The following is a 25,351-nucleotide window of genomic DNA, read 5'->3' as shown; positions in this document are numbered from 1 at the left end:
CCCCACAGCAGAGATGGTGCCCATTTCTGCAGGAGGTCAATCAGGCTGGATCACACTCAGCTGGATTCTGTCTGTGAGCTGAGCCTGCAACCCCCAACCCCCCCTCACGCCCATAACTTCTTAATTTGGAATATTGGAATATAATAGCATCAGCCCACAGAGGCCATTTGCAGAGCAGTGCTGCTGCTTCTATAGGACAGTCTTTTCCCGTTCTCTCTGGAGTCCAAGCGTAGTTTTGGGGCAGATCCGTGTCAGGGAATCAAAATGCATATGCACACACCCTTACGCACGCCCTGCCATAATGAGCACTATAGCAAACGTCAGGCTCTGGGTTGTAGATCTGGGTTTAGTGAAACTGCTTCAGGTATGCATGGATAACAGTGTTTCTACTTTGTTAATAAAGAAAATACAAATATGACATGGCTTAAATGTCGTCATTATGATGGTGTAATGTTTTCATAATTCTGGAAAGCACATATTCCAAAAGGACTACACGGTTAAATAGAATAGAATTTAACACAATTTTAAATATTTTTTCTTATTTTATATGAGAGAGAGAGAGATTTATTACTGTCGGAGCATCATTACATAATCCACACGGCACTACATAAGGCTACGCAACCGAAACGTGTGACAGCCTGGTATAATACTACATATCCCACAATGCTTCAGACAATGCTTCACAGAGTCGTCAAAGTTTAGCAGGGAATTGTAGTCATGCTGTAAAGCTAATACGTCCGTTTTATCACGAAATTATGAAAACAAACTACATATCCCGTCGACATCACATTGATTAACTGCTTAAGTAGTGTCACTGACCAGCAGGATGCGAGAGTTGTTCCTTTGAAATTATGCAATATTTAGATAGTAAAATTAAAACGGTTAAAAATTATCCAGCAATCTGGTGTCATGGCGGAATCAACAATCTACCCCCAGTTCCAGCTGGGGAAATCTCGATTCGACCAGGTAGTAGCTCCATTACGAACATATGCGTTTGTAGCGTTGCTTGTGATTTGAAACGTATTCCTGTAGTGTTACTTGCGAGCTGTATATTTGTTGATCCAATTTTATGTTGACCAACTTAGCGGTCGAGTTTTCACATATTTATGGTGTTATGTTTAAAATACACTTTGAACGTTTCTGTTTTGTTGTTAAACATTGCTATAAAGTTTCACGACAGGGAAATCGTTAACTTATTAGTTTAGCTAACATTGTGCACACCATGTGTTCTAATCTTTGCTTGGACGCTACTGTGTAACGCTCAGTCTTATTCAGCGACTTTTTACCAATCAGTTGTAAAAATAGTTTTCTTGGTGCTGACAATGTCACTAGTGAGCGAGTGCAACATCGCCACACCGGACAGAAATATATAAAAGCAACATTAACCTTCGCCTCCCGCCCCACTGTACTCTCGCTTGCACCCGTAGGCGACATGACATCTGCTTTCAGTTCTCAAACGCAGTTTCAGCGCCTGCAGCATGAAACTCCCAGAGCTTTCCGATCACTCTTGGACGTAGATCCGTAAAGAAAACTTCCTGTTTTTCGTCCTCCCCTCGACACAGTTGCCTCCACCAGATTTTACATCTCAAGCACAATCAAGGAGACTTCATTCATTAGATGAATGTGCTTGACTGTCACGGTAATATCTGCCTGACATGAACTGAGTGTGGCACCCTGGCTCCTAATTAGGGTTGGGACCCACTGTAGAAAGGATTGACGTATTTTGCGAGAAATCAAATAACAGGCCAGCCCCACTGCATGCGTTGCACTAGTCTACATGCAAGTATTTTGACAAATGTGCAATATATAATGAGGCCTTTTGTGTCAAGAAAACAGACAATATATAATATGTATACTTTAATAAAAGTATTAGGGCAAATATTTGATTTAAAGATACAAGCTTTTTGCCCCAACATTATGCATTTTCTTGTGCAAGGCACAGCTTATTGTGCGCTTTTAAAGCTATTCATTTCAAAGTAGGCTACACTCTTCCCTGGCTGTTGCTTTTCTCTAACCCCTGCTTGAGAGAGCCAGCTGTTAAAACTTAGCTAATAAATGTGTTGTCTTGTGCTGTTTTGAGGCCCTCTCACAGAAACACATCTGCTTCAATTAAGCTAAAATCAGTTGAAAACTTCCTGGGCATTGCCACCCAAGATTGCCCCCCCCCCCCCCTTCAAGAGAAAAAAAAATTATCTCATGTGCCCGCTGGCCTGGTCCAGCAATCAGAGAATTATGTGCAATTACAGGCATAATTGAGGGAGCAAATCGGCACATCTTCCTCCTCCCCGCTTTTCTTTTAATTGCTTTAATAGGAGTTTCATGACTAATAAATGACGCAGAAACAGTTGGTAAAGGATGTTAATAAGGAAGGTGCCACCTGGCTCGCGAAACACCTGCCACCTCTCGCCGCATTCTAATTGGCTCGACAGCAGCTGCCGCCCGCCCGTGCGCGCGGGAGCGAGTCCTCCAAGTTTCGGGCCCAATTTGCGGCTCCCGAATTCCAGCTGCTGCGTGCGTCGTCCACGGTGACCGGTTCGGGCGGGGAAAAAAAAAAAAAAAACAGCCGGGAGGAGTTTTTTTTTTTCAGGCTGCTCACGAGGAGATATTTGGGTCGAGGTGGACAGAGCAGGGGTTCCTGAATATTTTCATCCCGAGGCCAGGTAAAATGGCGGCCCCGAGGCTGATTTCCTCTACGCCTGCAGTCCATTATCTGTTAAACATGCCCTGTTGGACTTCAGTTGTCACCGTCGCTCGTATCTCATTGGCCGATCATCACGTGCTCCGAGTGCAGTCAGAGGCCTGGCAGCAGACGGTGGATAAGGAGAATTTTAGATTTGTTCTCTCTCTCCCTCCCCCCCCCGCCTCCTCCCCCGTTCCAGAACACTTTCTCCGGCCGGCTGAGGCACTTCCTGGATGTGATCGACCCCCGCACACTTTTGGTATCTGAGGTAAGGCAGGCGCTCACTAACGCCTGTGCTAACAGCCATTCTCGTTCTCGATGATGTGTAGATATGAGTTTTTTTTCTTTCTGACCAGTCACTTTTGGCCAACTCTCGTCACGTAAGGTTGAGTTTGTATATGACACAGTGGGAAATTCTAGTTTCTTTTACGAAAAAACATAAAACTAGAAATAAAAACATTAAAGGTAGGAATTCTTGAGGTTTTGGGGGGGGGGGGAGTTGGGGTGTTGCTGCTGTCCAGAATGTGTGGCAGAGGCTGGACAAAGCAGGACGGGGCATGGGTGCAGGCATACACGGATGCCAAAATGAAAATGGAATGTCAGAGCGAGTGATCACAAAAACATCATTTCCCATGATTCAGTATGGGAGCTGAAGCCCTCCTGGAGAGCTGAAGTCTGCGGCGGTGATCTATTGGCACGGCCTGAGGTCCAGAGTGCGGCCTGCTCCCTTCCTGTGTTCTGGGGTTCTTACTCCATTTGAACCCCTAATAACTCTCTGCCTCTGCGGTTAATTACAGCAGAGGTTCCCTGGGGGGGGTGGGGATGAGGTGAGATGTGGAGGGGGGGTGGGGGTGGGGGTTTGGCGTCGCCCCGGCGACGTGCCCCCCAGGCCTGCCCGTTAATGAGCGTGGGACGGCCCGCTCCTCACGCCGGCGTGTTTGTGGCAGCCCCCCGGACCCCTCGCCGAGACGGGCAATTATTACCGCGCCACCCCAAAACCGCCCGGCCCCGCCCTGCCCCGCAGACCCCCCCGGCCCCGGTGCGGATCCAGACTGCGCTCCCTGCTGGGCCGTGAGGCACCCCCCACCCCCCCCATCCCGGAGGTGGGATCGGGACTTCGGTCAGGGCCTAAATTTGGGTCCCGGCCTGATTCACAAACTAATAGAGCCCATTTGTTTCCCTGTCAATACATCCAGACACAAAATGATTTTAAAGAAAGCCTCATGGTGCTTCTGTGTGTGGTTTAGGGTGTGTGGTGTGTGTGGTGGTTTGGGGAGCGTGTCTGAATAGACAGCGTAATCTGGGGTGTGTGTTTTGAATGGACAGTGTGGGGTGTGTGTGGTGGTTTGGGGTGTGTGCGGTGGTTTGGGAGTGTGTGGAGATATGTATTGTACAGCGCATATTTTTGTCTTCGTAGCGTCGTCTGAAGGAGTGCATGGAACTGCTGGATGATTTTAAACAAGGAAACCTTCCACCCGGAGTGTCAAATGCACAAGTAAGGACACACATACACACACACGCACACACACATGTGCATGCACAAAGAGGGAGGAGTTTGAGGATGATTAGGGTGTTCTGATTGGTTAGGCGATGGGGAGGGAGTCTCCGTCTCCTTGGCTGCATTCCAGGCTCAGGGAGGCGGACAGGTCAAAGGTCACCTCAGCGTGAGAGTAGGAGAGTACAGCTGCAGTGATGGGATGTGGCATGTTGCCACGGAGACAGCACTAACAATAACATTCGGGTGGAGAGAGATAGGGGTCGGTGTGGCAGTCTACATTCGGACGACTGGGCATTCCAGACTAATGAGAAAAGGAGGGTGATGGAAACACAAGAAAAGAAAACGATAATACAAAAGAATATGAGTGAAAACATCAAAACCACAACTTGTACTTCCCAGGCTATCCCAAATGCACTGATCGCACACAGCCAGGCAGAGAGTTTCCAGTCCTAAGAATACGGTCATAATTATGCTTTCTGAATTCACTTTGGGTAAAGAGGTCCGTTGTTAAGAAACGCTTGTCTGTTCTCATTCTTGTGTCCTCAGCTTTGGGAAGCTCAGAAAATCAAACAGGTAAGTCTCCTGAGGTCGAAACCAGTGTTCTCCTGTGTCTCTTTGGGGTATAGACCAATGCTGTCCTGTGGTTCAGATCAGTGCTCTCCTGGGGTTTGGATCATTTGCCATTTGAGGTGTAGATCTGTGCTCTTGTGCAGTTCAGATCAGTGCCCTCCTGTGGTTTAGACCAGTGCCCCTCTGGAGTCCGGTGCTCTGACTACTGTACTGTGCATGCAGGTGTAGTGTAATCGCTCGCTGCCCCCTGGGGGCAGGAGTTTGAACTTTCCACATTCCTCTTTCGCACACGCACACGCACTCTTATCCAGTGGAAACACACTCACACACACTCCTCTCTCTCTCGCTCCGTTACCTGAGTGTGGCACAGCGTGTGTGTGTGTGTGTGTGTGTGTGCGATGGTGGCTGAAGACTCCACACCTGAAGATTTGCACCTCGCCACTTTACGGAGAGCCTAATTACCCGGCGCTCATAATATTGTTCCGGAGACGTGCGAACACGCCCCTCCCCGCCGTCCCCTCCCCTCCCCTCCCCGCCGCTCCGCGACACGCGAACCCTCGCCGCCGCGCTCATTACGCGTCTCCCCGCAGGCCGCCGTCCACCCCGACACCGGCGAGAAGATCCTCATGCCCTTTCGCATGTCAGGTACGCCGCTCGTTACGCGCTGGCCGAGCGCGAGGGGGCGGGGCTCGGCGGGGGGGCCCGCCGCGGGGGGGAGAGCCGGGGGGGGGGCGGAGCGGAAAGGTCTTTCACAGCTGGGGGCTGATTAAGGCTCTGACAGGAGGAGCGGGGACGTTGGGTTCGAAGGCTCAACATTTTTGTCCCGGTGTCAAAACAGCCGTTGGAAGCCCACCTTGCGTTGTCACGGATACCTACGCTTTAGCACATATAACCAGTTAGTTAGGGCTATAACGAGAAGGGGAAAAAAAAAAAAAAAGAGTCATTTTCCATGTATTTCCTTCGGTAAGGCAGGCCGTTTCCCCTGGCGACCTGGGGGCCAATCGCAGCCGCCGGAGATGTGATCTTGACGCTTTACTGAGAGAAGAGAACATGTTTTAATAAAGAATCTGGCCCCCCCAGGAAGATTCAGCTCGCTGGACGGGCAGAAGGGTTTTGCTATTTTGAGGTTAAGTCTCTTTATTCTTCTAGGCAAGGAAAACTGCTTTTAACTATGGGTTTTTTTTTTGTTTTGCCTTTTTCAAATCGGGGTCTAAATTGTTTTGAAAGTCCCCTGAAAACATTCAGGTTTAAAGAAAAAAAAAACTGTTCCCCAGGTAGACTGTGGAGGGCGATATGCAGATTTCACAGGGTCACTGCTATTGGTGTTCTTGATACATCCATTCTCATTCATATTAAAAAATGCCATGTATGGTACCTTTTCACAATGGCATTTTTGTAATAATATTGCTTAAATATTGTAGTAAATATTTTTGTGGTTTTCAGTTGCTCCTCTATATGCTGTTTTCCACTGGTGGCGTCAGGAGCAACAATCCCGCCAAGTTTTCAAATGTGATCACGCACGCACAGGAACTTGCTTGGGGAATGCAAAAAATCATATAAAATCCCAAAGTGCAGCTACAGCCGAATTATCTTCTAAGAAAAATAAGTACTCAATGTACTCATAGCTTTGTTTTTCGAATGGAACGTTTGAAATCTTTTGTGACCACTGGTAATCACAGTTTTAGCCAGATCCACCAAAACCGAAAAATTAAGGATTGCCACTTTCAGGTTTTTTCATGATTTATGTTGCAAATGTATTTTTTTTTACCATTACTCCCAATGCACATTTTCCTTTTTTTGTGTTCACAGGTTATGTCCCATTTGGAACACCAATAGTAAGCCCATCATTCTGTTGATGCCCTTGAAATGCATGTAATTAAATGTCTGTTTTAAGTAAATGTAATCATGCACATTTCTCAGTAACACTATTACTAGTGGCTTTGAAACTACACTTGGTAATGCCCATGGCTCACATTTACATGGTATATATCCTATTTATGCGTATCGTATCATCCTTATTTGTACTAACCCTGTGATTTTGGTTTATCCGTGAATAATTTCTTAAACGCTGAATCATGTCACTCTGAAAATGCACTTCGCTGAGAATCGCTCAGACCTGCTAGGCACGACCCCGGAGACCTTCCCTTTCCCTTCCAGGTCGTGGGTCTTCTCCTTCCCAATCAGACGCTGGGCTCCACAGTCTTCTGGCAGGTTGGGGACCCCCTGTTTTCCACACCTCACAGCCCTGCGGAGGCCCCACTGGTTCCACTGATTAGTGTTTCAATCTGAGCTTTCATTGCGGTTGCATAACTGGAGTGCTGAACAAGCTGTCCATTATAAGACATTTTAATGAATGACTATCAGCTTTTCTCACATGAGTTTGCTTATGTGTAACCTGTTTATCTTGTGTAGCTATAACCAGTTTTGCAAAAGGCTACAATCAATTTAGCCTGTAACCCCAATAGCTTATACATCTAATGCTTGCTGCCAGGGGCGTAGCTAGGAATTCTGGACCCCCTGAAATAATAATTCTCTGGCGCTCCCTTTTTAATAAACAGATATGGATGGGGGGGAGGGTGCAATGTCAGGAGGGCAAGCAGTCACGTTCCGTCTCTGTTTCCCCCCTGACAGTGGCTGAACCAGAGCCACAACGCTTGCGTTAACTACTCCAACCGGAACGCCACAAAGGTACCCCTTATTAGAGTCGCCACGGCGATTGACATGATGCTGGACTGCTACTGCTTCTTAGAGTGTGGCCTTATGTAGTTATTTATGCTGCATTCATCCGAAATGTTTTTTGTTTTATTTATTTTTTTTTAAGCCTGCTGCAGCTTCCAAGTTCCTCCTGGGATATCTGGGGGCGGTGACGAGCGCCGTCTCCATCGCGGTGAGTCCCGTTCGCGGTGAGCCTCGTTAAGGGTGAGCCCGGTTAGGGGTGAGTCCCGTTAGAGGTGCGCCCCATTAGGGGTGAGCCCCGTCCCGTTAGGGGTGAGCCCCATGGCGCTCGTGTCGGCTGGACTGCAGGTCATCTGCACGGACTCTCTGGGACGGTTTGAGGCGGTTACAGGCGGTTCGCTGGAGTAAGAACGGGCTGATAACCAGAGTCCTGTAACCCATCTCTGTGACTGATTGAGCCTGGGTCCCTCCACAAAACCGAAACAGATACACTCAGTCTGAGAGAATCTGTTATGTGCAACTTCATTTTTTTTTTTTTAAACTGAATTTTATTTTTTGTTGCAGTTGGTTTGTGACTTTACTTACTGAGGTTCAGTTGAATACAGTATGTGCAAATATTTAAGATATTCATACAGAGCCTTAGAAGTAGAAATGCGGCTCTGTGTCCGCTGACAAAGTGTTTGGGACGGCGTGGTGAACGGTTCCGACAGCGGACGGCGTGGGAGTCGCTTCGCGTGGTTTTACCGGTTGGTAAAAATGGAGCGAAGCTTCGGCTGAGGCTCGCGGCGGTTCTGAAGGTGGTTTCTATTCCTGAACGCGAGGGACTCTGCTGCACAAACGAGAGAGAAAAGGTCAGGGCTGCTCTCGGGTAAATAACCGAGACGTTGCGACGACGGCTTTTTCGCACGCTGCGAACGAATTCTGCTCCCGCAGGAAACGTAGCCGGCCGGCCCGTTTGTTGTGATTTCTCGGTAATTGCCCCGTCGTGTTTTCTCCAAACACCGGCAACCCCCGGTGGCACGGATGAGCGCCGGGCCCGTCTCTGGGGGGGCCCGTAGGTGACACGGGTGCAGCGGGACCGTGTACCTCTGCCAGCCCGATGTCAGCTCGGTTTGAAACGGTGCTGTGCTGTTACATTGTACTGCTCCCTCCGGTTTGGTCCTCTTAAACCGAGGATTCGTGGTTTGGGCCTTCAGTATAACACTAACACTGAGCTCTCGGCTGTACTTCACTCCAATCAAATACCCCAAAGACTGCAGAACCTGCGGTTGGTTTTTGGGGTTTTTTTCCCCAGTTTTTGGGGTCCCCCACCCCCCCGCTGACTGGCTGCAGCTGACTAAGTGCAGTCCACCGTTCCAACGACCCGCAATAATCCCACTCAATAATTAATCATTTTTATGTTTGTGGTGATATGATAGGTGCCAAATAGCTGCATTGAAGTGGCACAGAGCGTAATTTATAAATCCGCTGCTGATAAATTTATGAATCCCGCTATTATTATGGTTTATGAGCCGTGTATTGATACGCGTTGCGTGCGCCATCGGGTTAGTACCTCTGATCAGACGGCGCCCTCCCTAAAAATAGGGATCCTGTATCCACCCCTAGGAACCCCAGGGCTCTAATTTTGCGCCCCCCCCCTACCCCCTAGGGGCGTATCTCCAAGGAGCCCCACCCACGAGTGTGATCACAGTGCTCCCCGAGAGCCAATTAGCTGCCCCGCTGGGGTCGCCGTGGAAATCAGGAGCCTGACGGCAGCAGATTGGCTAGTGCCTGAGGGCCAGGGTGGGGGGGGTGGGGTGGTAATTAAACTGCCCCCCCCCCTTCACCACCACACCACCATCCCCTGCCCACAGAGAAGTAATGAGGAGGGTGGGGTGGGGGGGGGGGGGTTTGAGAGCTTGTAGGCAGGTGTTGGGGTAGGGGTAGGGGTGGTGGGGTTGGGGGGGGGGGGGGGGGCTGAACGGGTCATGTTTGGAGTTGTTTAAAAGCGAGGCATCTAATTGGGACATGATCGCCCACTGGCTCACACCCCAGGGGGGCTGAAGGCAAATTAAGACTCATGACAATATACTGTGGCCTGCTTTCACAGCTGTTCCCCGAGCTGGACCCCCCCCCCTCGCGCGCGCCCCCCCCAGCACAAATTAAACCTGGACACGCAGAGTTCTGCAGTCACCTATTAACCGGCCCGCGCGTCACCGTGACCTTTACAGTGTGCCGGCGCGGACGTATTTGGGGGCTAAGTGATGCGTTAGGAAATAAACCACGCTTATTAGAGCCGTAATGCCTGCCCTAATGTCCTTCCTTCCTTCTCCCTCCCAGATTTACACTTTTTCTCTTTGGCAAAAGATGAACTTCTTTTTTTTTTTTTTTTTTGGTCTTGGGCGCGCACGCAGCTTGTCCCGAAAAACTGTCGAGAGCAGTTTGAGAGTTCAGGGCACCCCGGGGGGGCCTGAGTGTGTCTGGGAGGGTCCTGGTGGTGGCGTTGCATGGCTGCTTTCTGCTGTTTTAATATTCTGCTGTCTCATAAACTCGCTCACCATTAAAAAAAAAAAGGGTCCTGTCACAGGTGAGCATTTCCCACAGGCCTTTGCTCCGTGTCGCTCAGACCGGCCCGTCGCTGTTCTGCTTGTGTGTCTGCGCAGGTGGGGCTCAATGTCCTGATCCGGAGGGCCAACCGGTTCAGTCCGGCGGGTCGGGTGCTGGTGCAGAGGTTTGTCCCGTTCCCGGCTGTGGGTAGGTAGCGGGTACCGCTCTCTGTTTGCGAATCTCAGGGGCGTTGCGATGTTTCTCTTTAACCCTTATTATGGTATGGCTGTCACCATGAAATTGGAAGTTTATCATTGACCCTAAAATTGGTCAAATGAGCTTAAATGATGAAGCGTAATGATGATAATAATGCATTTGCACGTGTGTGTGCACGTGCACGTACAAGGGTGTGCACACCCTTGTGTGCGTGTGTGCGCGCGCATATGTGTGTGAGTGTTTGTTTGTGTCTGTGTGTGTGTGTGTGTGTGTGTGTGCATGTGTGCGTGTGGGCATGTTTGTCTCTGCATGCGCGTGTGTGTGTGTTTGTGTGCGTGCGTGCGTGCGTGTGTGTGTGTGCATGCCCATGGGCATGTCTGGTGCGCTGGTGCACATCCTTATTGACATTGCCCCTTCCTCCTGGCTCCAGTGTACCTGTTCTCCCTGAGCGGAAGGTAGGCGGGGGGCTGTGGGGCAGGTGCGTGGGGCAGGGCGTGGCCGCGGTGAGCGTACCCCCCCGCCGCGCCGGTGCCCGACTCAGGGGGGCTCGTAATGGCCGCCCCAGCCCTCCGCCACTGGCTGTCGGGCTCTAATTAAATTGTTTGCCTACCCCTGTAATTAAATCAACAGGTTCCCGCCATCCCTTAGCGTTTGCTGGGTAATTGCCTCCTCGTTTGGGTCAGAGCCTCTGCAAACGAACTGGATAATTACCCCTAAAGTGCTTTCCCACGTCGAGGCCTCATTTCTCGGTTTGTTTGGTCGTTCTTGTGTTTTTTTTCCAGTGCGTTTGTGTGGGTTTTTTTTTTTTTTGTTTGTTTGTTTTTTTTTGTTTGCATATTAGAAACGTAATTAAAGCGGCGTAATTGACGGCGGGAAGTGGAGGTGTTGGCGGGCGTGATCCACCTCGGCCGCGCGCTGCTTTGACGTTTGGGGGCTGAGTCCTCATTCTGTTTGTAATTGTTCCATCAGTGCCAAGGCTGAGGTTCAATCAGATTTCTTAAGTACGTCCTTATCTCAAATTATTACCCCCGTTATTATTTCCAGCAGAGGAGCGTCGCTAATTGCTCGTGTGGATATGCCGCCGCGTCGGCGCCTCGATTTCGGTCCGAAAGCCCAAAGGTTGGAAACGCAGGAAATGGCGAACCTCGTCTTTCCTGTGTTGCGTTTGATTGACGCCCGTCGGTTTGAATCGTCCCCGATGTTGCGAGCCGTGAACCGTTTTATTTCTTGAATTGTTCGGTGCCACGGTTCCTCTTCTTATCCATTGAAATTAATTGGATGGGTTATCAGTTCCTTGTAGGGAAAAATAATTGGCAATTTATGCACCAAATTAAGTGAACCCCCCCCGCCCCACACACACACACACACACCCCCAAGGCCCACGTTTTAAGCCTTTTGCCAAATGATGCTGTATGAAATTGAAAAGCCTTTGGCGAAAGCCCGCCCCAGTTTGCGATTCCGTGGTCTGACCCTCGCTCGCAACAGGGCGGTCTCTTTGAATTCGTTTAGTCTCCTTCGGTTTTTTACGCTTTGTGTTTACATTTCGGTCTAATTTAACTTTATCGATGATTATGTTTATCATCTTTTTTGGGGCTTTATATGTGATTAGTGTTTACTTTCTTGGTCTCATTTCACACTTTATCAGTGATGAATGTTTTTTCTTTCTTGGTTTGATCACTTTTTCAGTGATTAGTGTTTATTTTCTTGGTCTCATGTCAGACTTGTATCAGTGATTAGTGTTTATTTTCTTGGTCTCATGCCAGACTTGTATGAGTGATTAGTGTTTATTTCCTTGGTCTCATGCCAGACTTGGATCAGTGATTAGTGTTTATTTTCTTGGTCTCATGCCAGACTTGTATCAGTGATTAGTGTTTATCTTCTCGGTCTCATGTCAGACTTGTATGAGTGATTAGTGTTTATTCCTTGGTCTCATGCCAGACTGATCAGTGATTAGTGTTTATTCTGGCTCAGCGCTGTATAAGTCTCTGTCAGACTTGTATGAGTGATTAGTGTGTAGCCTCGTCTCGATGCTCAACGTTGCTGATCGCAGCGAGGCCGGTTGTGAACGTGGTCCTGCAGCCAGGAACTCTGTGACGTGGCTCGAGGTGCTGGCGCCGAGGGGCGCGTGTGGAGGCATCGCGGACAGTGGAGTCGGCAGATTTAGTGGGGTGTACTGGGGACAGGGTGGTTACTAATTTTAAAGTTTGCTTTAACAGGGGGATTTTTTGACATTGGTATTTTCCCTCAGGCACTGCTGGAGACGGCCCTGACCCGAGTGGTCCTTCCCATGCCCATCCTGGTCCTCCCCCCCGTGGTCATGGCCTTCCTGGAGAGGTGAGCTCCGCCCCTTTTGTTGTGCGGCCGAATATTCCTTCCCTCGAGCCCCCCGTTAATGTGTCAGTAGTTCCTCCTCTGTTTGCTGCTTTGAACCGTCGTATGTTTCAGCGGTGTTACAGCCATTTTGCATGTCTGTGCTCGTGTACGTCTGTCTGTGCCGTACGCATGGTGCTGTAAGTTACAGCCATTTTGCGTGTCTGTGCTCGTGTACGTCTGTCTGTGCTGTACGCACGGCGCTGTAAGTTGTTCTTTCTAAGACTGTACGCTGAATGGGTTTCTGTAAATGTGCCCCTCCCCCGTCCTGAAACTTTGCTCAGGAGAAGAAAAGGTGCTGTTTCCAGGCAGTCTGCCCCCCCTGTGGGAACGGGGGAAGACGGGCATGTGTGGGCAGACAGGCGAGGGGGCGACCCGTAACACGACGCCCTCCCCCTCGCGGGCATTACCCCCGGCGTGCCTCCGGGGGGGGCGCGGGATAATGCAGTCAGTTAATTAAGTGCCTGTTTACACGGCCGTCCCGCACCGGGTGTCATGGCGGTTAGTGCGGTTTTCCCGAAAAATGCAGGCCTGACAGCCGCCGTCCTTCCACCTGGCCCGCGGCCGGAGGGCGGAGCCGGGCGGGGCGGGGCGGGGCGGGGGAACGTGGGCTGGTGGGCGGGGCCAGCGGGAGGGGATTACCTGACAGCCCAGGTGTGTTAGGGATTCTTCTGAATGAGAGAGCGAGGGGCTGGGGGGGGGGTGGGGGGACAGGGGGTTTGGGGGACGTGACCGCCAGCTCAGGTGAGCCGTGCTGGTTACCTGGGTTACCTGCCCAGTTCAGTTCCGTTCCGTTCGCTCTCACTTGTTCTCAATGGAGCAAGACTGGAGGGTGGGGGGGTGCAAGAGGGGCTGTCATAGCATTCCCACCCCCTTCACCCCCGGTGATGGATTAAAGTGCTGAGCGGCCGGGCAATGGACAATGACAGCACACCCCCCCCCACCCCCCGGCAAGTTCCCCCTTCCCACAATTCTCTGCCTTCACCTGAACTTCAGACCCAAAGCAGTTGCCATTGGTGGCAACAGCTTCTATAGTGGTGAACTCGAACTAGCGGTCATCCACCATTCTGGCCCTAGAAAGCTTGGTGAGCTGATCATCCACCATTTTGGCTCTTGGGACCTCAGTGAGGAAATCAGGGCCAGATTTATCTCCTCTGTTTTACATCCGAATGCACCGTAGGAGTTAGGACATCTGTGCAAGCTTCCGTCTGCAGAGAGCAGTGTTGGAGAAAACAAGGGCTCCTCACTGCAAGAATGTTGTTTTTAAAAGGCGAATCATTCATGATTTCGCCTGTTCTGGCCCTAAATAAGGACCGTGTCCCTACCAAAGAGATGAAAGAGGCGTTGTTTGAGAACCCCAAACGTTCTGCTGCTGCCTCCAAACTTAACCGAGACAGAAAAGAGCAGTAAGAAATCAGAACCCATCGTGGAAAGAAATGAAATAAAAAAATATCCATTGTCACAAACTTTAAAGATGTTTTGTCTTGAACTACATTTGAAACGGATCTGGACTCACTGTCTTCAGTTAAGACGAGGCTAAGAGATTCAGACATTTTGGCACGTTGCCTCGCTCAGATAAATGGTGTTTGTGCTCTTTATGACTCTGTCGGATCAACACAGGTGCAGGAGCTAATTAGCGAGAACTGTTGCTGAGTTCTCAGGCGCTGTTTTTAAACCCAGAGGGCCGGTATATGAAAGGTAAGGTGTGTGATGGATGTTGGCTGTGTGACTGTGTGTTATGGGCTCATCAGCAGTCTGACTGAGAGGGCCGGCCCTGCTCGTGTCATTCTGCTCTGTTTCCTGTGCGTGTCTGCCGAGCCTTCTGTGAGGTGGAGACATGGAGACTCCCACGCCAAGATGCACACACATACACAAACATACTCACACTCACACTTTAATACACACACGCACACACACACACACTTTAATACACACATGTGCACTCACATACACGCACACGCAGACACAAACACATGCACACGCATACGCACACACTTTAGTACACACACGCACACACCCTTAAATACGCGCGCACACACACACGTGCACACATCCATTAATATGCACACACTTTAATGTGCACGCACACACACTACACTGACCCTATAATACACACACATACATACACATGCACACAAACCCTTTAATACAAAAAAGCACACATACACACTTGTACACACTCGCACACACACACACACACCTTTTCGCCTTGGGGTTGGGTACAGGGGGGTGGGGGGGTATGGGCGTCTCTAACACCCCCACCCTTCCCCTCACACCCCTCTCCAGCCACAGCTGTGGCCCCGCCCCCCCAGCCCCTCCCCCCCAAAATCAGGCTGAACAAGCAGCGAGAAAACGCTCAAAACCGCCGCGCCCCAAACTTTCCCTCCTTCAGAAAGTTCCGCGGGCCTGTGAGAGCCTGTGTGAGCCTTGCGCGGCTAACGCGCTAGCGGCTAGCGCGGCTAACTCTCCCCCAGAAAGTTCCGCGGGCCTGTGAGAGCCTGTGTGAGCCTTGCGCGGCTAACGCGCTAGCGGCTAGCGCGGCTAACTCCCCCCCCCTCTGACACGTCTCCCCTGTTATTATTATTACCGCTCGGCCTCCCGGTGCCTCTTCCAATTAAGGCCCCGCGCCCACACGTGTTAATTAGCTCCGTCATTAAGCCGCGGCTCCCCGTCATTAGGGGGGCGACAGCGGCGCTGGGAGGCCCGGCTTCGCTCGGTGTCCCGCTGGGTGTCTCGTCCCGCTCGGCGAAGAGGGGATTAGCTCAAAAAGAGGGGCGGGGGGGGCTGAGGGGGGGGCCGAGTGGCAGCAGGATGTTAATTATGTCCGAGGACCGAGGTGGAGAAGAAAAAAAAAAAAAAACTTTAATATAAATATATATTTCTGCGCACTTTCGGAGTCCGAGGCGGTGAGAGTTTAAGATCAGATCCCCGTGAATCGGAGGGATGGAGCTGTCAAGATTCTCCCTGTCAGCCCATAATGTGTGAATATTTATGCTATAGACTAGTACGGTTCGCTATGCTGTAGTGCAGTATATTATAGTATACTGTATTACTGTATAGTACATAATTTTGTAGTATAGAATAGTATGGTTTACTATGCTGTAGTATAGTATATTGTAGTATATTGTATTACCGTATAGTTTGGAATTTTATAGTATAGAATAGCATGGTTCACTATGCTGTAGTGTAATATATTATTGGATTTTGTATTACTGTATACTATATTATAGTATAGAACAGTGTAGTGTAGTATACTATAGTATAGAATTGTATAGTTTGCTATTGCTTGTTTTAGTATATAATAGTATAGCACAAAATACTAAAGTTTGGTATAGTATATTTTCATATAGTGTTGAATGTGGTACAGTATATTATAGTGTAACATAGAATAGTTTGGTTTACTATATCGTAGTATAGTATATTATTATGTAGCATAATGTAGTGTATGCTTGTATAATGCCTGTGTAATGCGTGTCCGTGTAATGTATGTATTATGTATGTGTAATGTGTGTGTGTAATGCCTGGGTAATGCGTGTGTGTGTGTAATGAGTGTGTAATGCGTGTGTGTGTGTGTAATGCATGTGTGTAATGCCTGGGTAATGCGCGTGTGTGTGTAATGAGTGTGTAATGGGTGTGTGTGTGTGTTTAATGCGTGTGTGTAATGCCTGGGTAATGCGTGTGTGTGTGTAATGAGTGTGTAATGCGTATGTGTGTGTAATGAGTGTGTGTGTAATGCGTGTGTGTGTGTAATGAGTGTGTAATGCGTGTGTGTGTGTGTAATGTGTGTGTGTAATGAGTGTGTAATGCGTGTGTGTGTGTGTGTAATGCATGTGTGTGTGTGTGTAATGCGTGTGTGTGTAATGCGTGTGTGTGTGTAATGCGTGTGTGTGTGTGTAATGCGTGCGTGTGTGTGTAATGCGTGTGTGTGTGTGTAATGAGTGTGTAATGCATGTGTGTGTGTGTAATGCGTGTGTGTGTGTGTAATGAGTGTGTAATGCGTGTGTGTGTGTAATGCGTGTGTGTAATGCCTGGGTAATGCGTGTGTGTGTGTAATGAGTGTGTAATGCGTGTGTGTGTGTAATGAGTGTGTAATGCGTGTGTGTAACGCGTGTGTGTGTCTCTCTCAGGCTCCCCCTGCTGCAGGCCCACAGGAGGCTGGTGCTGCCGGTGCACAGCCTGGTGTGTCTGGCGGCGTTTGGGCTCGCCCTCCCCCTCGCCATCAGCCTCTTCCCCCAGATGTCCCAGGTAACACACCCCCCACCCCAACCCCACCCCACACCCCCCTCCGCCCCGTCATTACAGACAGAACACTCACTGCCTCTCCAAGAACTGGCAACCCCCCCCCCACCCCATCATTACCGACAGAACACTCACTGCCTCTCCAGGAACAGGCAACCCCGTGTAATTAACGAAAGAACACAGTTCGCCGCTCCAGGAACTGGGCTTGGATTCCAGCTCTAGTCAAACTACCGTAGACATCATCGCCTGCAGACGGCCTGCCTGCTCGCTGTATTTTTGCCACAGCTCAAAGGGCCTATCACAGCCCAGCGCCCCCCCTCTTTCCGGTTACAGTCACGCCGCTGACGTGGCCGGGGTGGGGTGGGGGGTAGGGGGTAGGGTGATGACACAATCCCACTCCAGCTGCCCCCACCCTCACCCACCCTCGCCCTGACCTAGACCAGCTGTGCCTGCTGTCCTCCCCCCCCCCACCCCCACCCCCCTCCCCCCCGCCCTGCCAGCATGCCAGCCCCATTCACAGGCATGTCTCTGCACATCCTCTTTGGAATGAGCTGCCCCCCAGCCCCCTCACCCGGCCCTGCAAGTGCACTTACGCAGAGTGTCAGGAAGCGCCCAGCCCCACCCTCCCACACCAGAAATGCATTCGCGAAACGATTGCTCCTGTCTGTCTAAGCCTTAACCCAAGATCACATCGCTCTATGGTGCTGAGCGTCAACCCAAGATCACATCGCTCTATGGTGCTGAGCCTCAACCCAAGATCACATCGCTGTGTGGTGCTGAGCCTCAACCCAAGATCACATCGCTGTATGGTGCTGATCCACTTAATCCAAGATCACATCACTCTGGTGCTGAGCCTTAACCCAAGATCACATCGCTGTGTGGTGCTGATCTACTTAACCCAAGATCACATCACTCTGGTGCTGAGCCTTAACCAAAGATCACATCGCTCTATGGTGCTGATATACTTAACCCAAGATCACATCGCTCTGTGGTGCTGAGCCTTAACCCAAGATCACATCACTCTATGGTGCTGAGCCTCAACCCAAGATCACATCACTGTATGGTGCTGATCTACTTGACCCAAGATCACATCACTCTGGTGCTGAGCCTTAACCAAAGATCACATCGCTCTATGGTGCTGATATACTTAACCAAGATCACATCGCTCTGTGGTGCTGAGCCTTAACCCAAGATCACATCGCTCTATGGTGCTGATATACTTAACCCAAGATCACATCGCTCTGTGGTGCTGAGCCTTAACCCAAGATCACATCACTCTATGGTGCTGAGCCTTAACCCAAGATCACATCACTCTATGGTGCTGAGCCTCAACCCAAGATCACATCACTGTATGGTGCTGATCTACTTGACCCAAGATCACATCACTCTGGTGCTGAGCCTTAACCAAAGATCACATCGCTCTATGGTGCTGATATACTTAACCCAAGATCACATTGCTCTGTGGTGCTGAGCCTTAACCCAAGATCACATCACTCTATGGTGCTGAGCCTTAACCCAAGATCACATCGCTGTGATCCATTAGACGCCTCCGATATCAAACATGCCGGTACTTTTCAGGTATCAAACTTTCTGTCTTTGCTGCTTCCTGTTCCACAGCTGTATCTTTATTTAGTATAATTACACACACTCGGTTTGAACTGCTTCAGACGTGTGAGCTGTGCATAGCTAAAAGCGCAACATTCCTGAGCGTGCAGGTGCGTTTTAATTCATTAATTATTTTTTTAATAGCAATTTCAGATGGGACCCATGTAATTTGAGGATCTCGAAGTGTCGGTGAAACATTGCAGGTTGAATTTGCAACCCCTCCCTGCCACCCCCCAACAAAAAAGTTTTAAGTCAAGGCCAAGCAAGAGGAGGGAAGGATTGTGGACTGGTGGGGTGGGGGGGACACGCGAAGACAAAAAAAAAAAAAAAAACATAAACAGGAAGTATGCTGAGTCGAGGTCTAACGCCAGAGTCAGACCCTCATTTACACTCTACCCCCTTCCGTCGCCACACGCGGGGGAAGCGGCCCGCGCGCGCGTGTGTGTGTGCGTGCGTGTGCGTGCCGAGGGCGAGGTGTGGAGACGCAGGTGCTTCTCGGGTTGTATTTCTGTCTCGGCGTTGCCGCCGGAGCCGAGGACGGCGAAGCTTCGCGCGAAACGCGGCGGCGGCGGCGGCAGCGGCGGCGGCGGCTAATTAGGGAACGCTCTCTCTTTAAGAACTTCGCGGCTTCGCGGCTCCCGATGATTCTTTTCATTTCTGCTTTGCCGTCTGATTTCATTTGTACCCGTAATATGAGAATTAATACAGTGCAGCTCAAATGTGAGCACGGTTCCTAATCACTCTGGTATTGCGCAAAATGTCTGTCGGTTTTTCTGAGCGAAGTTTAAATAAAATTTGTTAAAATATGGTTGCACACAGGTTAGGCAAAAACATTTATTTTGCAATTGTTTTTACGTTAACAATCATGCCACCATTCTTGTGTTCTTAGTAAAAGGATGGCAGTATAATGTTTTAAAGTGAAAGGTTAGGTGGTATAATTATTTTTTAGTAAAATGATGGTGGTATCATTTTTTAACTGAAAGAATGGTGGCATAATTCCTTTTTTAAATAATTTTGATGACTAAATAAACTCTGAAACCAAAAATCAGAACCGCGAAACCGATCCAAAGCTTTTATTTGTGGTCAGCTGTATCACTGCGTTGCAAAAATGAAATATAATAATTATATTTAATTAACCCTTATGAGGTTGTCGCAACTCGAGTTTGGCTGCGATTTTGTGATGTGTTTTATTTTAACACATCGGAAGGTGCTTATTTGGAGTGTAAGCTGGCGTCCAGTGGAGCTCGCTGTCAATATACTAACACACTTAACTCAACTGTGAATCTCTGTACCTCACAATAACTGCCAAAAACATCTTTTTAAACATGTTTTAATCGTAGTTGTGTTATATATAAAAAGACATATCTGTCACTGTACTTTTAAAATGTTTTAATTTATGCCCTTTGTAAATTATGTTTTGTCAATGCCTTTTTTAATGGTGGTATATGTAAATAATAATAATAATAATAATTCATGTCTTTTTTCCACCTGATATTTGACATTTCCATTGTCAGCTCTCAGTAAAGGAAGTTTTAAAAAGATCTCGCATATGTACGCGCACACACACACACCTGCAGCCGGTGCCCCAGGCCTGGTTTACATTTCTGAAATGACCGGGTCAGGTGATCCTCCCCAGCCTTCAACAGACTCCCATTGCCCCGCCCCATCTCCCAGGCCAACTGCCCCCCCCCCCCCCCCCCCTCTGAACACATCAGCACTCCCTATGCCACCAAATCACAACATCCTGGGCTACCGACCCCCCCCCCCCCCAGGCCACAATCGCATTAACCTGCAGCTCAGGGCTAAACTGCCTGTCATGGTGCACCTCAGACGAACACTGTCACGCCAAAACAGCCCCCCCCCTCCCCCCTCCAACATTCCCCATTTTACTCTGATTACCCCCCCCCACCCCTTACCTGTACTCTGCTGCACCTACAGCTCCTTAGGAAGGTGTCAGCCTTTGAAAGCCTCCATACTTTCTCACTCGTCTCTTTTTCACCCAGTTAATTTCCACAGCGCCTCCACCTCCCCCCCATCCCCCGCGCACCCCCACATCCCTGCACCCAACTCCCCGTTTTTTTTTCTCTCTCTCTCTCTTCTTCCATCTTGCTAATTCTGTCTCTCTTCCACCGTGCCAATGAAAATGCCGGAGACAGCCAGCGATGCCTTTTAGTGCGCATGAAAGATGTTTAAGATTTAATTACAAGTGTAAATAGCCCGTTCGGCCATATGGCGACAAAACTTCAGACATATGTGCTGCCAGGAACCTCGCAACACGCAACCTCCCATGATGCACCGGGGTTTTTCTTTTCACTCCCCGCTCCCCTCTCCACTTCGGAGAGAGGGTTTCCAGCACGCCCCAAAAAAAAAAAAAAAAAAAAAAAAAACTCTGAAAAAGGTGCATTAATTGCCCCCCCCACCACCACCACCACCACACCCTGCACCCCCCCGCCGCCCCCCTCCCTCCCCACTTTCTGTCCCAAATCCCGTCTCCCTGCTTCACACTCCGCAGGACTTCTTATTAAGATTCTGTCGCTGAAGCCACTGCCATCTGCTTCTGGTTAAAATATTAGGGAGATGTAATTTGAAATTGGAAGTGTACCAGTAGGACTGGCGTTACTTTCTGTTTGATACACGCTTGAGTGTTTACTGTGTGCAGGAGGGAAAAGCTCCACGCTGCCAAATCACGACAACTTTAGTTTTTTGGGAATTTTTTTTTTTTTTGTTTTTTTGTCACTCAAGATTGTTTCGTACTCGTTGCCAGCAGAGCGAAGGTTATTCGGGGTCACGAGGAACACTTCTCTGGCAGTTTTTAGTGCTTTGGAAACCTTTAATTTTGTGCGTTTGTGATTTTTTTTTTTTGTGGTACATCGGAATGCTGTAAATGACTCTCCTTAGTGGCTGATGAGTTTGATAATGTAGGAGGCTAAAGCTTAGAGGCTTCTCCAAGATTCTCATCGCTGGCTAGTTTTTTTGGTCCCCAAAAATGACCAACTCATTGTTTCGTTCAGGAATCAGATCCCTGTGGTCTAAGTGGTGTTGTTGTGTTTCGCGTGAATGCTGTATGAACTACTGAAGGGAATGTGGCCGGTGTTTACATTAGATCAGACCCACACTGTTCAGACATAAAATACCAACATTATTTTTCATTATTATTTGCACTAATTGTGGGGTTATTCATCATATTGAAAATCAAAACTCATGAAGATGGCATTCGTTTTGCTGTGGTTGATGTTGTCGTTCTTGCTGTGGAGGTTTTACCTTTGTGTCTTGTCTACCTGAGGCCAGGCAGATACAGTGAATGTCTTAATGGGTGGCACTGGATATATTTGTCCTCTATGAGTACGGCTGGATGTGTCGGTCTGGCCCCAATGACGAACGTGTACATTTTATTGCACGTATATACAAGCAGGCAAGCTGTGTGAACTGGACATCATGTGTTCATGGCTATGAATAACTGTTACATAGTGAGTATCGTACCTTATCGGACCTGTGTTTTATAGTTGTTCCAATGGCCTTCGGTATGCACTTATTGCACGTCGATTCGGATAAAAGCTTCTGCCAAATAAATGTAATGTAATGCAAGCCAGCTTTGATCTGGTCCAAAGTCTGTTTTGGCCAGTTTCATTCGAGACATTTGTTGGAATCTGTGCTGTATTTTGGGGGCCAGTTTTATATATAAATGTCTTTTAAGTGCACGCTTGCCTAAATATGTGATCAAGTGCAGTTGGATCATGTTCTTTGAAGCATGGTGTAACTGGATTTTGAAAAGCAGGAATTTTTTTTGGAAACTCCTGTGTAAGAAAAGTTATCCCTCTTCAAACTGAGGTTTGTATCACACTTAGATATTTTGGGTGTATAGATATTTACATTTTAACACGTTGTCATGGTGTCTAAAAAGGCATTGAGGTGAAGTTGGACACGGTTGAAGTGACTACAAAAACAAAAAAACAAATCTCACGTTGTCAGTGTGTTGAGAAAACCAAACCGGTCTACATTTAATTGCAAATCACATTCGAACATTATGCCAAAATGCACCCAGTGCAGCTCTGTCGTTCTATCACATAAGTCCTGAATATTGAATATCGTGTTTCAAGCGTATGTCAATAGCAGTCGTACACTCGGGCCAGCAAAAACCTGATGCTTACTGGCCAATTAGATTTCAGTTGTGTGTGGCTCAGCCAATCAGGTGTCGTGACCTGTTCTAACTGTTCTTTTATTTTTTTATTTCTCTCGTTTCAGATTGAAGTGTCACAACTGGAGCCAGAGATCGCCATGGCAACGAATGACAAGGCGGTGACCTACAACAAGGGACTGTAACTACCGAAGACAGTGCAGGTGGATAAGGTCGAGGGCAAACGTGCGACTCCAGTCCCATAGCGGTCTGAGCCGGTCCGGGTCTTACCGGGAAGCACCCGATAGTCTTAAAACCTTTGTGTACAGTGCTATTATTATGAGGGCCAGGAATTAATGTCTGGCTCTGGCATCTTAAATTCTGCCATATTCAACTGCATAAAATGGGAAATTCTGTTGACTAGTAATTAGTTAACTAATCACGAGTGTGTCCAAGTGAAATGGTTCATACCAATGAGAAGCAAAATGGGTACAGGAAATGACATCATAACAGTGACTGAACTGAGCCAAATGCAGAGCTTACATTTTAAGGATCCTGAACTGTGAATATTAGTGTTTCACCTCTGCGTCTATATTTGTACATGGGGGTGGGTTGGGGTCTGGTCGGAGTGCTGCCGTTCTACAGAATTTACCTGACCCTGGAGTTAAAGAGACCACGCCCACCCTCGTGTGCTCGTTCCCTCAGCCAATCACAGATCCCCACGCCCTCTGAACTGAGAATTATCAACGAGGAGCCAAACGTCAGTGCTCTCAAGAACCCCAGTTCCCGAATCTTGCCAACAACATTGGTCCAGTTTTTACGTTGGGGGCGTGGCCTGTAAGGAAACCCCGCCCACAGAGGCGGGGGCTTTGCTTTACGGGGATTTCGGCACCATGGATGGAAAGACTTGTACCCTCGGACTTGTGGAAGACTGCCCTCCTTCAGCTAACAGACTTCCAGGCTCCGCCCACATACCGGTGAATTAATTAACAATGCAAATTGCTGTGATATGCTCCAGTGCGGGTGTCACTGCGGTTTGATGGTACGCTCCAGGGGTGGCTGCCACCGTAGTTTAATCACGGCAGAATTGCTAAAAAATTGGGTCCGAGGGGACAAGGACTGGCACGGACCTCCCGTGAGGGATGGCCTCTTCCTCGGTCACCTCGGCAACCGCCTTTCCGTCGCATCGCTGGACCGTCCAGGTGCCGTCATGGAAACGCCATGTCTCAGTCCCGGCGGCCTGCGTGGCGTTCAGATTTACCGCTCGAACCGTTTCAGGTTTTCAGCCAACGGCAGCGTTCTCGTCCCCGGCTGCGTTTCAGCCCGCCGAGTGCCTTGTGTTGAGGTTCAGCAGGACCTGTGTCGGTTTGAAAGTGGATCTTGCGGTTGACCTGTTTTGGTTTTCTACGTTTTCGCCAGGTCCGAACACGGGACCTTCAGCAGACACAGCCCCTTACTGCTGACCCGCGAATGGCCATGTGCTGATGTATCTACTGTGACTCTTGCTTTATCAAAGTGTTAGGCAAATATGTATTCAACTTTAAGTCTTTATTGTCCCATCAGGGGAAAATTTTTTGCAGCCAGGAGTTTAAGAGATTACCAAGAAATACATAAAATCTCACGCCAACAAAACCACATAAAAACATAATAGTCATAACCAAATGTGAATGTACCAGAGATTAATTGAAATTGATTTGAAGTGTTTTTAAGCAAATATCAAATCCAATCAAGCAGCTTTTTTCATGAGTAACACTGTTACTGTGGGCTAGTATTAATTCTTCAATGTAGAAGTGTGTGTGTGTGTATGTGTGTGTTTGTGTGTGCTTGTAAGTTTACATGGAAGTGCCATACCTTACACGCAGCGGAAAATAAATGAACTATTTGTCAATGTTGTGATTTTTTTGCTGATGCATGATGGAGTTCCGTGTGAGTAAACTTGCCTTTTTTATTTCGCATTGCCATGTGTCTGCCTAGACCAGGGGATTAGTTTGTTTACCTGGTTGTTATGGGAACGTAGCATGTTCGTCCGTTGGAGTGGGCAACGGGGCAAGAACGGACATGTCGGGGTATTAAAGGGAAACCGAATCGCTTTTGGGCCTCAAGAAACTCTCCAAAAACACTTTGGTTACCACCATTAGTTCTTCTTTCAAGGAAATTCGGTCAATGACGTTAGGACAGCTGTTCAGAAATTGTGATTATGTAACCTCAATTCGAAGTACCATAGAGTACCGACTTGTGTAATATACAAGACACTCCTGCATTATTGCTTATTACACTGCAGTTCCTTGTCCTTTGATAGTGCAGCGTGGGCACACTGAACTAAATTGCCCTGGTAATATTGTCTTGACCCCCTGCCCCTAGAGTGAAATGAGCAGTTATTGCTGTGCTGCAAAACCTGTGCTGTGAATTATCGATTAAAATTGATCCCGGGAAAATGTTGTCATGTCACCGTCAGACAGATGATAGCTTCTATTCGCAGCCTTCTTCGCTCGGAGTTTGTTTTTTGCGACTCCGCACGGATCGCTCGCTGTGTGTTAATTAATTTTTTAATCATGCAAAATAAATTGTGTACTTTGGTAAATGTGTGCAAAGCTGTTTTATTTTTTGTTGTTGTATTAATTGCTGACATTTTAGCAGGTGCTCGTGTTTTCAGTTTTATTGTTGATCACGAGAACTTGCGGTTACCGCTCTCTCGTCTCACTGCTTGGCTATAATTATGTCCTTTGTTTTTGAGCCTGACAGTAAGAAAAGAAATGCTTTGGCCAGTTGCATATGGACACTAAACAGGATATAGTTTTAATCTGAGACAACCTGCTGTCTCTTCCTGAATGTATTGCATGTTGCGGTAATATGATTA

General features: G+C 48.5%; 1 protein-coding gene across 2 annotated transcripts; it reads left to right on the top strand.

Annotated features, from left to right (window-relative positions):
* Window positions 1–780: 780 nt before the first annotated feature.
* sfxn5a (sideroflexin 5a) lies at window positions 781–25,075 on the top strand. 2 transcript variants are annotated; one of them, XM_064334739.1, is made up of 13 exons: window positions 781–966; window positions 2,880–2,948; window positions 4,098–4,175; window positions 4,725–4,751; window positions 5,339–5,393; window positions 6,558–6,583; window positions 6,906–6,959; window positions 7,380–7,436; window positions 7,570–7,635; window positions 10,067–10,157; window positions 12,415–12,500; window positions 16,664–16,781; window positions 22,623–25,075. In XM_064334739.1, the coding sequence occupies exons 1-13, from the start codon at window positions 910–912 to the stop codon at window positions 22,625–22,627; spliced, it is 789 nt and encodes a 262-aa protein (XP_064190809.1). In that variant the 5' UTR covers window positions 781–909; the 3' UTR covers window positions 22,628–25,075. The 2 variants fall into 2 exon arrangements, with proteins under 2 accessions (XP_064190809.1, XP_064190811.1); XM_064334741.1 differs by lacking the exon at window positions 12,415–12,500.
* Window positions 25,076–25,351: the final 276 nt, after the last annotated feature.

Source organism: Anguilla rostrata, chromosome 5 (genome assembly GCF_018555375.3).
Source record: "Anguilla rostrata isolate EN2019 chromosome 5, ASM1855537v3, whole genome shotgun sequence".
NCBI lineage: Eukaryota > Metazoa > Chordata > Actinopteri > Anguilliformes > Anguillidae > Anguilla > Anguilla rostrata.
The sequence above is the reverse complement of the archived record's forward strand: the minus strand, read 5'-3'. Positions and strand labels throughout refer to the sequence as shown.

Bases quoted from the DNA above. Each gene is read 5' to 3' on its own strand.
- sfxn5a (XM_064334739.1), top strand. From the start codon at position 910: ATGGCGGAATCAACAATCTACCCCCAGTTCCAGCTGGGGAAATCTCGA. The intron at 4,752-5,338 runs GTAAGTCTCCTG...GTCTCCCCGCAG, and splicing joins AAGCTCAGAAAATCAAACAG to GCCGCCGTCCACCCCGACAC. The intron at 12,501-16,663 runs GTGAGCTCCGCC...TGTCTCTCTCAG, and splicing joins GTCATGGCCTTCCTGGAGAG to GCTCCCCCTGCTGCAGGCCC.